At 35.4% G+C, this 13026-nt stretch overlaps 1 protein-coding gene across 1 annotated transcript in view; it reads left to right on the top strand.

Annotated features, from left to right (window-relative positions):
- Positions 1 to 3834: 3834 nt before the first annotated feature.
- Positions 3835 to 13026, top strand: part of LOC150093138 (cyclin-dependent kinase 14-like) — a 188736-nt gene continuing 179544 nt past the window's right edge. The window contains exons 1-2 of the mRNA XM_090414160.1: positions 3835 to 4060; positions 4353 to 4534. Coding sequence (XP_090270286.1) covers positions 3835 to 4060; positions 4353 to 4534 — 408 coding nt within the window. The remainder of the gene's footprint in view (positions 4061 to 4352; positions 4535 to 13026) is intronic.

The raw sequence follows: 13026 nt of genomic DNA on the forward strand, positions 1-13026 counted from the left end.
GGGGGGGAGGAGAGAGGGAGGGAGGCACTTGGAACAAGAGAGTGTTTTCCTCCATAAGGTTGCTACCGTAGTTCTTTGTCTTGTCGACAACGGGTCGTTTTCGTTCCCTTGTATACGTTCTGTTTGACAGGGTTAATACCGCAGGGTCTATCACGCGAACGTTATCTGCCTTTTCTTCATTTGTCTTCCGACTACAGGCAACCCCACAGACTTGCTGTACGAAGAAATATTTCAACAAATCGAAAGAGAAGATGACGGAAGAGCTCTATTGGCTTGTTTTGAGGAAATGGTGCGTCTTGCATTCGGATGTTGCCTTTACTTAGTTTTGTGTACTGTTCATTTATCTTCCCCCTTTGAAAAGCGTCTAGTCCTCATAGAGAAAACGGTTCGTCTTAGCTGTTATCTTTAGGTATTTCGGGTCCCTTTAACTTGTAGCGAAAATCCTTTTGTTAAAAAAAAGAAAAGAAAAAGAATAATAAGACAATATATTTATAGAAATGCCGATGGTGTAAAGCTAAGATGTTATGTGGTAAAAACACCTTTACAGGGGTAATGAGAGTGGAATGGCATATAACCCATTTTCTAATTTAAGATATAAATCTATGACCATTTAGATACAATTCAAGTTTTCTATTTAGATTAGCCTCTCTATTAACAACGAAGCAAATTACCTCCAGAGTTGCTAAATGATTACTTCTCTTACGAGTAGATTTTAATGGAGAGCTAGTCAATGATGCTACTTCACTCCATACGAAATTTCCACTAAGGTCCGAAATTGTGTATGAAATTACTCCTTATGGTAACGAAAGAACCAACCTGTACATACAGAGAGAGAGAGAGAGAGTTCTCCAATAACGCTACTTACAACAGCTTGCATTGCAGAGAAATTACATTTACAGGGGACAAATCAATAGAGAAATAGTTTAAATTAGGTCATCAGAGCGGTTGTGCTAAATGACCTCACAAGGAAAATGGCGTGATAAGTTTCCTAATATAAGCAGTAAATGCTAATCATAAACACCATCTGAAGAGATGCTTTATAAGGGAATTATCTCTAAATGACTACGATAAAACGACAGGTGGAACAACTAATGATAGCATCACTTATAAAAAAGAGAGAATAAGATTCTTCCAAACATCTCTGAATATATAAAAATTTTAACTTTCCTTTTCTCTGTAATAAGATCCAATTACCCATCGATCTATCTTACGAAAGCTAACTTTCTCTGCCTTTCTCTCTATCAATAATTTGCTAAAGTGGAACACTTCCGATGAAGCTAACAGCAAGCTTTCCACTCGACATCACACGATAGTCCACCAGGGGGTTTATTATATCATTTTTTGGCTATTATATCATTTCATCGATACCGCATTCGCTCGCAAACACCGTTATCTTTCTAACCCCGACACTTAAGAATCGATCCGTTGAAACTTCTGACCCTCACCTCCAATATATCTCTTACGGTGAAGGGTTGCATGCAGCGGTGCAGAATGCAATGGCCATCTAACCTTCTATTCTTTTTTTTTTTTTCCGGATAATTATCTACCGGCCAGTTAAGGCGGAGAAATCCGAGATTACGGTGCAGCTGCCCGTCTTTGTTAAAATATCACCGAAGTGTAACAATGATTGGATGGCCGTAGTTTGAGAGATTAGAGAGGCAGGATTTTGGGATGCTGAAATAAGTTAGCGATAAAAGTTCGTCTGGATCATTAAACGATATTTTTTTATTATTATTATTTTAGAACAACGATTTGATTGATTTTGGTTTAATTAATAAAAACAAACAGTAGATTAATAATGGGAATATGTGCAACTAACCTAAATATTAATATATTTTTATAATAGTTTAGTTACGCGAAATAAAATTAAATTCAATAAAATATAAAAATATAAAGTTAAGTGTTGCTATTTCATTGGTGAGTTCACAATGACGTACGATGCTGGTCTGAAAAGTTCTCGGCCTAACAATGAAAAAACGAATTTATAATTTCAAAATTATTTTTATTTTCCAACATGATCTCCCTTAACACTAATTACGTTTATTCCAGCGATGCTCCAGCGCCATTATCCCGTATCTGTAGTAGTTCTCAACAAGATCTGCAAAATACCCTTCTACAGCCGCAATTGCCTCTTGATTCGAAGAAAAACGCTGACCAGCGAGGAAGAGTTTTAGTTTTGGGAAGAGATAGAAGTCAGAGGGAGCCAAATAGGGTAGATGTTCCAACAATTTCATAGTGCAGATCCCTTAATTTTCCCATTGCCAAAACACCTTTGTGGGAAGGTGCATTGTCCTGATGAAAGATGATTTTTTTTTCTTCTGAAAACCGGGTCTTTTCTCACGAATTTTTTCGTCTAGTCTGGTTAAAAGATCGAAAAATAATAATAATATTTACCCTTTTCAAGATAATTAATAAACAAAATGCCTACAGAATCCCAAAACACCTTTTGTTCTTTGTCGCTGAATAAACGACTTCTGTCCACTGTTTTGACTGCTGTTTGGATTCTGGCGTGTAATGGTGAATCCATGTCTCATCCACAGTAATAAATCAACGCACAAAATCAGTTTTATTCTTGCTAAAATGCTCCAAGCACTGTTCAGAGATTTTCATGCGAGTGCATTTTTGATCTGCTGTGAGCAAGCGGGGAGCACCCATCTTGCGCAGAGCTTTTTCATTTGCAATTCTTCATGCAAAATATATTCTACACGTTCTTTGGAATGCCTATAGTCTCAGTAATGTCACGAACTTTGACTCTCCGGTCATCCAATACCATATTGGGCACTTGATCAATGATTTCTGGTGTTGTTACACTTTTTTGCACGTCCTTCACGTGGATCATCTTCAAGGCTGGTATGGGCACGTTTAAACTCAGCAACCCATTTCTTAATTGTCGAAAACGAAGGAGAGGAGAAGAGTGCCCATGAACTTTTATGAGTTTCGAATGAATTTCTTTTGGCGTTAAACCTTCTTTTACAAAGAATTTTATAACCGCACGATACTCAATTTTATCCATTTCAAGGGATACAGAAAACACTTTTTCTTCAGACAGCTGTATAAAACTTGATGAATGACTTGCAATTTCACATAGATGCTTACATCAGATGTACCAACGTAGAAAAAAAAAATCTTGCCGATAGTGTTGCCATCTATGGTCGAGGCCAAGAACCTTTCAGACCACCGTCGTATTCGAAACGTTTGCATCTGCGCAAAGAGGTTGAAGATCACAACTTCCCAATTACTAGCAATGTGTTTTTCTTTTGCGTGGTTACTAGGCCTAATATTCTCTTACACCTTCCCAAACTTATATTGATTAATCTTCCATTTTCTTCTATATAACAAAGTCGAGTTAATTTGACGGATAATCTGAAATGACAGCTGGCTTCATGGGAGTTGAAATGTTAGAAATATTCATTAAAACAATATTCGTGAACTGCAACACTAAAATGTCTCTTTCTGTTCCATCAACATCCCTACTGTTTCAACTTAAAAAAAGGAATGAATTAGAAAACGTGGAGAATAACTTTGAAAGGATGGTATTTCAAGTATAGAACCCATGTAATAACAGATACTACATTTTCACATTAGCCGTTTCAACTCCATGTCGCTAATATGAAAATGTAGTATCTGTTCTTGCGAGAGAAATTTTGGTGGTGACAATATACATATTAGTTTGTCTATAACTTCATGTTTACTTTTTAATTGTCGTCTATGTTTTATTTTCCGTAGACAGTTCATTACTTGCTAACAACATATACAGGCGAATTTAATCCCATTTTGTTTGTTCGAAATATATTTCAAAGCGTCTTCTTCCCAACACAGAATGTCGAAGTGAATATGAATGGGCTGGAAGACAGCCGGCCAGACAACCTCTGTCCGTCCTCCGTGAACACGGATTGCACACAGCTGTCCGACACCGTAGACAACATGCGCATCTCCGGATGTCCTCTGGAGCCCAACGGGAATATCCTTCCAGCCGTTTCTTCGATCCACCGACCTCTTCCTCGCACCAGTTCCAGCCACAGTCATCTCGACCGCTACTTGAAAAAGTTTGGAAAATCAGGTAAGAAAAAAAGAATTCATTTTATTTGAGGAGTGGGGGGGGGGCGAAGAAGTATTAATCCCTTGCGGAGTATTCATATTTTACACAGAGTTAACAAAACTGTAAAAGCTTAAAAATAAAAACAGTGCGGTACCTGCCATGATCACCACGTATCAACGCTAAGAAGAAAGTGTGAGAAGAAGCGCCATCTGGCGAGCATTTTTGACATCCACTCGATGATCAAGGCAGGTCACACTGTATATAATCAATAAAAATATTCCCGTATATATCATATGTGATTCTTTTTGATTAGTGAGCGGACAGCGGTCTCCCGTCAAGCGCCAATGGTCAGCAGGGGAATATCCCTCTACTCGAGACTTCGGTAAAATTAACGATTTTGACGTCCGACCTCGTTTGCCGCCAAGACCAAAGTCCGAATTTTTCTGTGTTGGAGATCCCGGAAGATATTCCAGGAATTCTGGTCTAAACTACGAAGTAAGTGCACGCAACTTTGTTTTTTTATACGTTTTTTTATTCGTGCGCTAGTCACGTTTATATAAAATATTTCTTTCATCTTTCAAAATCCTCTTTAAGTCGTCGAAAAACAGAAAGAATCAAAACTTAATTGAAATTCCCTTCGGAGAATTCATTCCACTTTATCCCTCTTCCAACATGACAGTTCCGTTCATTTTTCTACCCACAGCGGGTGGGTTTCGGATGGTAGCAACCCAGATGACCAGTGACCATAAATTCTCATCTTTGCGTAGACGAAGATAAATAACCTTTCAAAGGGATAGAAGTTCACCTATCCTATCTCCGAGAGTACGGATTATAAATTATCTACGGAGGTTATTATCCGTGTAATCCCACCGACGATAGATGAAGAAATAATATCGCCAACTAAAGAAATCAGTTACGAGAAATATGAAGACACAATTCGGATGATAGTTGAGTATTATATACGTGTTGTGGTTTCCTAGGAGACGGATAAAAAAGTAAACTGTTATGTACATTTCGTCTCCGAGAATTGTGGGTAATTAAAAAGAAAACGTTAAACCATTAACACTTTTATTGCTGGTATTACGTCTCTTTAACGTATTTCTTCTAGCACTTTTGCGTGCGATGACTTTCTACCTTATTTAAATGAAAATAAGGCTATTAAACTCTAGCTCCTGTAAAAAAAAAAAAAAAAAAAAAAAATATCCTTTTTTTTTTTGATAATGCATTTTTTCCGTGACATTATTCTCATTGTATTTAAATAGCATTAAATAACATTATTGCAATCTACAGCTCAAATAATCTCCCATTTTTCTTTCCCCCTCTTCTCGAGCTAGCAGCACGCGCCATAAACTTCTAACAACCAAACGAAGTGTTTCGTGTGGCATTTCTTTATACCAGCACGCACGCGTTGTTACGTATGTTCCCAAAGAATAAAAATTGACAACATTCGAAATAACTTTAATAATGGTGTTAAAAATAACAACGTTTTTTTTTTTAAAAACAGTTATATTATTGCAATCGACTTCAAATCATTTTTTAATGATTTGAAGAATTGTTGAAACGTACCCAATAATGTGTACATAGAAACGAATGTATTAATGATAGCAGATCAATAAAACTAAGCGGGTTTGTTTGATTAGCCATCGGAAACAAACTATTGGCAAACTATATTAACTACGCTTGGCCAGTTCAATTTGTTTCTGTTAAAATCAATAATAAAAGTGCATCAATGCAAATGATGGATTCTTTGTTTGGATTCTACGCTAAACATTTCCTTTGCTCTTTTACACACACACACACACACACACACACACACACACACACACACACACACACACACACACACACACACACACACACACACACACACACACAAGCCTATGGTATATTAAGGAAAGTGGTGTGGGTGGTTCTCTAGAGAATATTTTCAAATGTAAACCCAAATTACCTCCTTGACACGCTGAGCTCTGTGGCTTACAATACGTCGGCTTTGTTTACCTACCATAATACGATATAATTAACAGCATGTACCCGCTCTTTCATGGTTCTTGATGCCTCGTTAGTCGCTTCTGTCAAGCACTAGTTCCGGTCCTCTCAAACAACAGTGGTACTCGTGTACCGCTCTAATTGTCCCTCTAGTATTTAAACACACACTCATTACAAGTTTGTATTGCTGCTTGTTTGTCTGGGCACCCTTCCTTTGGGGGGATTTGGTATTGGATAGTGTATCATCACCTAGTTCTAGCTGCCGTGATTAGTGTTGGTTCGTAGCTTCTCTGGAAGCTATTCCCCAGCCGACGCAGATACGTTTGGCCATGCTATTAACGACTGGAGTTTTACTGTTATTTAACTGGGATTTCGGAGTAACAAAAATATGCCCGTAAAGATGGGGGTCTTTTGAGGTATTTTGAAGTGATGTTGGCGAAGGTAAAATGATCGAATTTGTAAAGAGAAAAAGAAAAAAGCCACATAAATGTAAAATATAAGTTGAATATGATAAAAAAAGAACATATAGTGATATAATGATATAGGTTGTTGGCAGCTTTTTGTATCCTTTATCCATTGAAAAAAATTATTCCGAATTAAAAAGAAAGAAAGAAAGTGAAAGAGGAAAAAAGGAATATAAAATAGAAAGAATCAAAAACAAAGAGGAAAAAAAGGAAGAAAAAATCTACTCATCTTCAGCTAAAATAAAAAAGGGTTAAAAAAGAAAGAAAGAAAATGGAAACAAATAATAAGCATAAAAAGAAAAGAAAAATTGAAAAAGCTAAGTTAAAGAGAAAGACCGATAACACATCTCTAGAGCATTGGGTTTCCACAGGGCACTGTGTAAAATGTTCCACTCGATCGCCAGATTTAACACCTTTAAATTTTTATTTCTGAGGCCATGTCAAGTCTGAAGTTTACCATAGCAAATCGAGAAACACTATAAAAGTGAAACAGCGTATTCGGGAAGCATCACGAACATCTCCCAATTTGTACTGGAGCGTGCCATTGAAAAATTTGAACGTAGATGTAAAACGAAGATGTAAGTTGAATCCTAAACTTAGGATTCAACTTACATCTTCGCATGTTATTTCAATTCTTACTATTTACTTCTAAGATTGAACAAAAGAAATGAGTCAATAATGGGAAAATAAAGTGATAAAATTGTTTCTTGGCTAAAATTGACAAAACTTACCTTTTTATTGAAATGCACAAAAAATTGCATTTTGGAAATTTATTTCAACGAATTATTGAAAGTGACAACAAATAAGTATTGCAATTGGCAAAGAACGTGCAACTATTCATTGTTGAAACTGACCATTAACCAAAATTACGTAAAACACCAAAAAAAAAAGGGTACACTTCCAATAGTAGCAGACACTGAGTAAATGCTTTGCTGAAGAACGTACTTTCTTTAAAGAATAAGAAAAAAAAAGAAAAACAAAACTCCGAATCTTTATTGCAAATGAAGTCTTTATTGCAAATGAAGAACGTGCAACTATTCATTGTTGAAACTGACAACAACAAGTCTTTATTGCAAATGAAGAACGTACAAAACTATTCATTGTTGAAACTGACAAAAAACAAGTCTTTATTGCAATTGGCAAAGAACGTTCAACTATTCATTGTTGAAACTGACAAAAAAACAAGTCTTTATTGCAATTGGCAAAGAACGTTCAACTATTCATTGTTGAAACTGACAACAAACAAGTCTTTATTGCAATTGGCAAAGAACGTTCAACTATTCATTGTTGAAACTGACAACAAACAAGTCTTTATTGCAATTGGCAAAGAACGTTCAACTATTCATTGTTGAAACTGACAACAAACAAGTCTTTATTGCAATTGGCAAAGAACGTTCAACTATTCATTGTTGAAACTGACAACAAACAAGTCTTTATTGCAATTGGCAAAGAACGTTCAACTATTCATTGTTGAAACTGACAACAAACAAGTATTTATTGCAATTAGCAAAGAACGCGCAACTGTTCATTGTTGAAACTGACAAAATATTTCTGGCTGGAAAACGTTAAAATCTACACAAAGCAAATGTTTGAACTGACATTAAAATAACGAATTCATTTGTTGTAATGGATCTAAAAAAATCGGATGTGATAAAACGGGATATAAAAATGAACTTCTTTGTTCAATATTTGTAATTACGTTCACTGAAGAAATAAAATCACGCGCTTAAATTCTAAGAAGAAATAACGATAAAAAAAAAGAATCTTAAACATTACTAAATGAAAGAAAATTAAACTAGAGAATCATTCCTCCAGGCTGAAAAAAAATGAATTAAAAGCTTGAAATAATCAATACTGACAATCGGATAAGAAGCAATAAAATTTAGCGTCGGAAATCTGAGAAAAATCGTCTCTTGAAATCTTCTTCAAAGATTAAAAAAAAAAAACACAAAAACTCGGCAGGCTTTATGTAATATAATAAAGGAATTATCTCGTGAAAAAAACGATGGCACACTTGATGAGAAAAGAGAATTGTCGACGTCTTGATCAGAAAAAAAATCATGAAAGATAAACAGAAATTCAGATCTTCGTAATGAGATCAAGGGTAGAAAAACGATGAAGAAAGGCAGGAACCAAAACAATCTGCGAACAACACAATCTTATCATAACCGAGTAATTGTTGATGCCAAAAGATATCGCTTTGTTGTAGTTATTAGTTGTCCTTTCTGCTACTAGAGGCGCTAGTGTAGTGTCATGTATAAGAATGCACATTTCATATTTGATTATAGTGTTTTTTTTTTTTTTTCATTCATTGTGCCACCAGTGGCGCTAGTGTAGTGCCCGTAATGTACAAGAATGCACATTTCACATTCGATTCTCGTGTATTTTTGTTGTTTCCTTTTTTAAAAATTATATTTGAAATGACAACAAAGTAAATCCGTCTTAGATAAATCAACAAACGATTGGCATATCTTAATTATTTAATCTATTGTTGAAACGATATTAGAATAATGGCGTAGTGAATTATGTATATGTGTGTAATGAATTTACAGTAACTCGTGTTTTCCCTTATTACGTCTCCTATCACCGACAGCTGGGGGATCAACACCGAGTGTTGTTTGGATAACAGAAAACGCACGTTAGGCCTAACCAACCTTGTGTGTGTTTACAGCTAACGCACAACTTTCATCCGCCCTGAGGGGTGATCGGGGCCTCTCCAATTAAATCCTGCAGACTCTCGTCAACAACCAATCATCTCTGTTATTCCGGGGGTGCTTTTCCAATCAAGCACACAACGCCGCTTGCGTTTCATGGTCAGCGATCAGCGCCACGTGTTTTCTGGTTCGGAACATGCACCGTAATGATGACTCGGGGTCGAGTGCTTCTACGATCTAAGATATTCTGGTGGAGTTGAGCCATTCGGAGAACCGAACGCAGCCGATGAGTGCGTATCTTTTGTTCCCTTATCCCGTTGTCGGGGATAAATGAGTGAGACCTGCCGCTCGTGCCCGCATATTCCTCTTATCCCCCCCACCCTCACCCGCTCCCCCTCTAGGTCGTGTATTTTTATATCTCGCAGGGCGTACACTACCTTTTCGGAGAAATTGCAGGTTGTTCTCGAAAATCTAGTTTTCCCCCCAAATTAAACGATGCCGCTCACCTGCACATCTCAATAACTTAGAATCTGGTGGTTCGTGCTGTCTGCCCACAGCTCCAATTACCATGGCAACCGTACACTGTTTCACCCTACTTCTAATGGAAGAAAGGTCATTTCTTTTTTTTTTTTTTTGACTCGATGCAGACCTTTAGATGTGTTTTTCTTCTGACCGCATGCACTTTACCGTAGACAGTACAGAAACGTCTTCCGGGCAAAATGAACTTCTCTTGGGGGGGGGGGGGGCTCGGGGGGAGTATTTGTTTTCTTATCTGCGACCCAAAGCCTCCCTACTCGAATATTTGATTGCATACTGCTCGCGTAGCCCATCCCAACATCCAATCCATCACTGTCTACACCACATACACATAACGCATTCTTTCTGTCTTTTTTTTTCTTTTTTCTTTTTCTTTATCATCCCATATTCAACAACCTTCCTCATTTCCATCCATATGTAAAGGCCAATGTCACATTTTGCGATTCTATTCAACTCTATGCAGAGCCTTATCGTTTCCTTAACTTTTTTAATGTCGGTGTATGTAAAAACGCTTTTTTTTTTTTAAATGTATAGACAGAATCATTTTTACGTACACTTTCTATTTCCATGTAGCTCAATCTGTAAATGTTCTAATATTTGCTATAATAATGGCCGTGTGTAACAGTCGACCTGCAAGAGGGCGCCATGATCGATTTTGAAATAAAAATTGTTTGTCAGTTAGATAGGAACTTTTTTTTACTTCATGTTATAAAACTAACGTTGAAAAGACGGTTTGAAATTCCGTCAATTATACGAGATACCTGAAGTCGGTGTATAGCATTGAGGAATGAAAAAACCTGAGATCCCGGAGGAAAAAGTGTCTTCATAAAGTGCTTCTAAGAAAACGTGAAGAATGTATTAAGGCAGTATTACAATTAATTGCAGAAAAGAGAAACAGTTTACAAATGATAATATAATTATAATTCTATCATCACATCGACTTATACTACTTAATAAGAATTTGAATCGCGTAATCAATTTTGGAAAATGCACTTTTTTTTGTCGTTAATATCACACCTATAAAAGGCTACTTCAGAATACAAGAGCGTATGTGGAATTTGAAATAGAAGTAATCGCCACCTAGTGTTGAGTAGGATAATAAGGAAATATATAATATGAAAAAAAAAAAGCCACAAAAGTTTTAAAAATAATTAAAATTGAGCCGTTTTCAGATGTGAACGATAGACGCGAATATAGAGATATTAATAATAAAAATGAGTTTGAAAAAAATAACAAATTCATCGCAGATTCTATTCGCCCAGAGAGGCATGTAATAAAGTTGCTTGCAAAGTTAGAAAAATCGCGATTGGAGTACTCAGTTAAGTCGTCTGCTGCTGTGTGAGGCGTAGACATTTGCGATGCTTTACTGAAACTGTTATTTATATACTGAGTATTAGGCTGTTATCCACGGAGCTCCCTATGGATAATATGAAGATCAATTTGACCATGTTTGGCTTCACACTTTGGTACAAACTTTTTGCCTTAAACTATGTTTTTTTGTAGTAATTTAGTGATGCATTACTTTTCACAATTCGTATTAAAATAAGTTTAAGAAAAATAGAATAAATCCATAGAAAAAATATAAATAAAAAATCTTGGAAAAATATAAAAATTCGTATAAAAATGAAATACGAAAAAAGAATTGAAAAAAAAAAATTTAATAAAATATTAAGGGACAATGGGACAAAAATGTAAAAGAAATCTATATAACAAAATATAAATAAAAAAAGATTAAACACAGAATGAATAAAGAATAGAGGGAATAAAGAAGTAGCGATCGATAACCATTCATCTCTTTCATTAACCTTTTTCGTATATTTTCTTTCAAGGTGCATTCCCCCCTCCGGTGTTTAGATAAAAATTTCACTGCTGGTTCATGCAAGTAGACGGAATCTCAGTCGACATTCCTTGTAACTGTGAACATTAGCAGTTAACATGAGTGAAGTATTCGGCTTCCTTGCGACACACAAAAAAAAAAAAAAAAAAAAAAAAAAAAAAAAAAAAACACGCTCTGCGTCTGCAATCTATTTCTTCTGCTAGTGCAAACGAAGTAAGATTTCCTACCTCAACAATAAAGGACGAGAAATCTACCTCCCAAACATCCTCGGAGAATTTTTTCGGTTGACCTCACCAAAGAAGAATTTCTTGAACTTTTTTTTTTTTTTTTTGTAGAGGGTGGAAGTTACGACTTTTGGCATTGAGGACTTCGTGCTAATTAATGGTGACAAATTTTTTTTACTCGTGAATTCAGTGCAATGGATGTGATACTGTATGGTGTTATATTTTTTAAATCCATTTGTTTCTTAGCTGTTTATTTAGAATGTCGGAAATTTAAAAAAAAGGATGCGTTTTGTTTAAAAAAATATTATTTTATTATTGGACAAAATACTAGTGAACCATTTTGATTTACTGAAAGTTTGGGAGATGTTGCTATGGAAACGCACATTTTTGAGTGATTCTTTCGATTTAGAAAAAAGAATTTCAGTTGATGATCTTAAAGATTACTATCATCTCGAAAACAAATTGCTATCTGGTTTATTGGAGACTTTTTTTTTTAATTTCAAGACAAAAAATATTTCCCCGTGACAAAATTTTTTTGTCATTGAATATAAATTATTCCAAGACAAAAAAAATCAATGAGTTTAATTTTTTGAAACGTTTTATGATTACAAGACAAACAAATAAAATAAAATATATGAGACAAAATATGTTTGTCTTAGAATATTAAAATATTACAGGACAAAAAATATTCGTTGAATTTTTTGAGACTTTTTGGTTTCCAAAACAAAGATAAATGAATAACATTTAGATGACTCCAAACCATTAACCAAAATTGCGTAAAACACCAAAAAAAAGGGTATACTTCCAATAGTAGCAGACTCTGAGTAAATGCTTTGCTGAAGAACGTTCTTTCTTTAAAGAATAAGAAAAAAAAAAAGAAAAAAAAAACTCCGAATCTCGTAATTCTCTTTTTCTTCGCAATTGCAGTAATTCGGATATTTTTTGAAACAGACTTCGTACGAGGTCAACGAGCTCAACAACACAGCTTGGGGCATTGAATTAAAAGCCTCTGAGGGGGATAAGAAGGAGACTAATCCTCATCAATCATCATTTTCCACTTTTTTTTTAAAAAAATCTCATAACACAAACACGCCGCTAAATTTCGGGAAAACGAAGAAGTGTCCGCAATCATTTGAAAACGAATCTAGGATTGGATATTATGATTATGTTTAGATAAAAGACTGTTTTTGAATCCAAAACAAACACGGTTTCTTGCACTATTTGAAGCCATGGTTTTTTCTTGTTATAAAATTCAACACCATGATTTTACTTTAATGTTTTTTCT

This window comes from Typopeltis vanoorti, chromosome 24, assembly GCF_054136105.1.
Source record: "Typopeltis vanoorti isolate ZY-2024b chromosome 24, IOZ_Tvanoo_1.0, whole genome shotgun sequence".
Taxonomy (NCBI): Eukaryota; Metazoa; Arthropoda; class Arachnida; order Uropygi; family Thelyphonidae; genus Typopeltis; species Typopeltis vanoorti.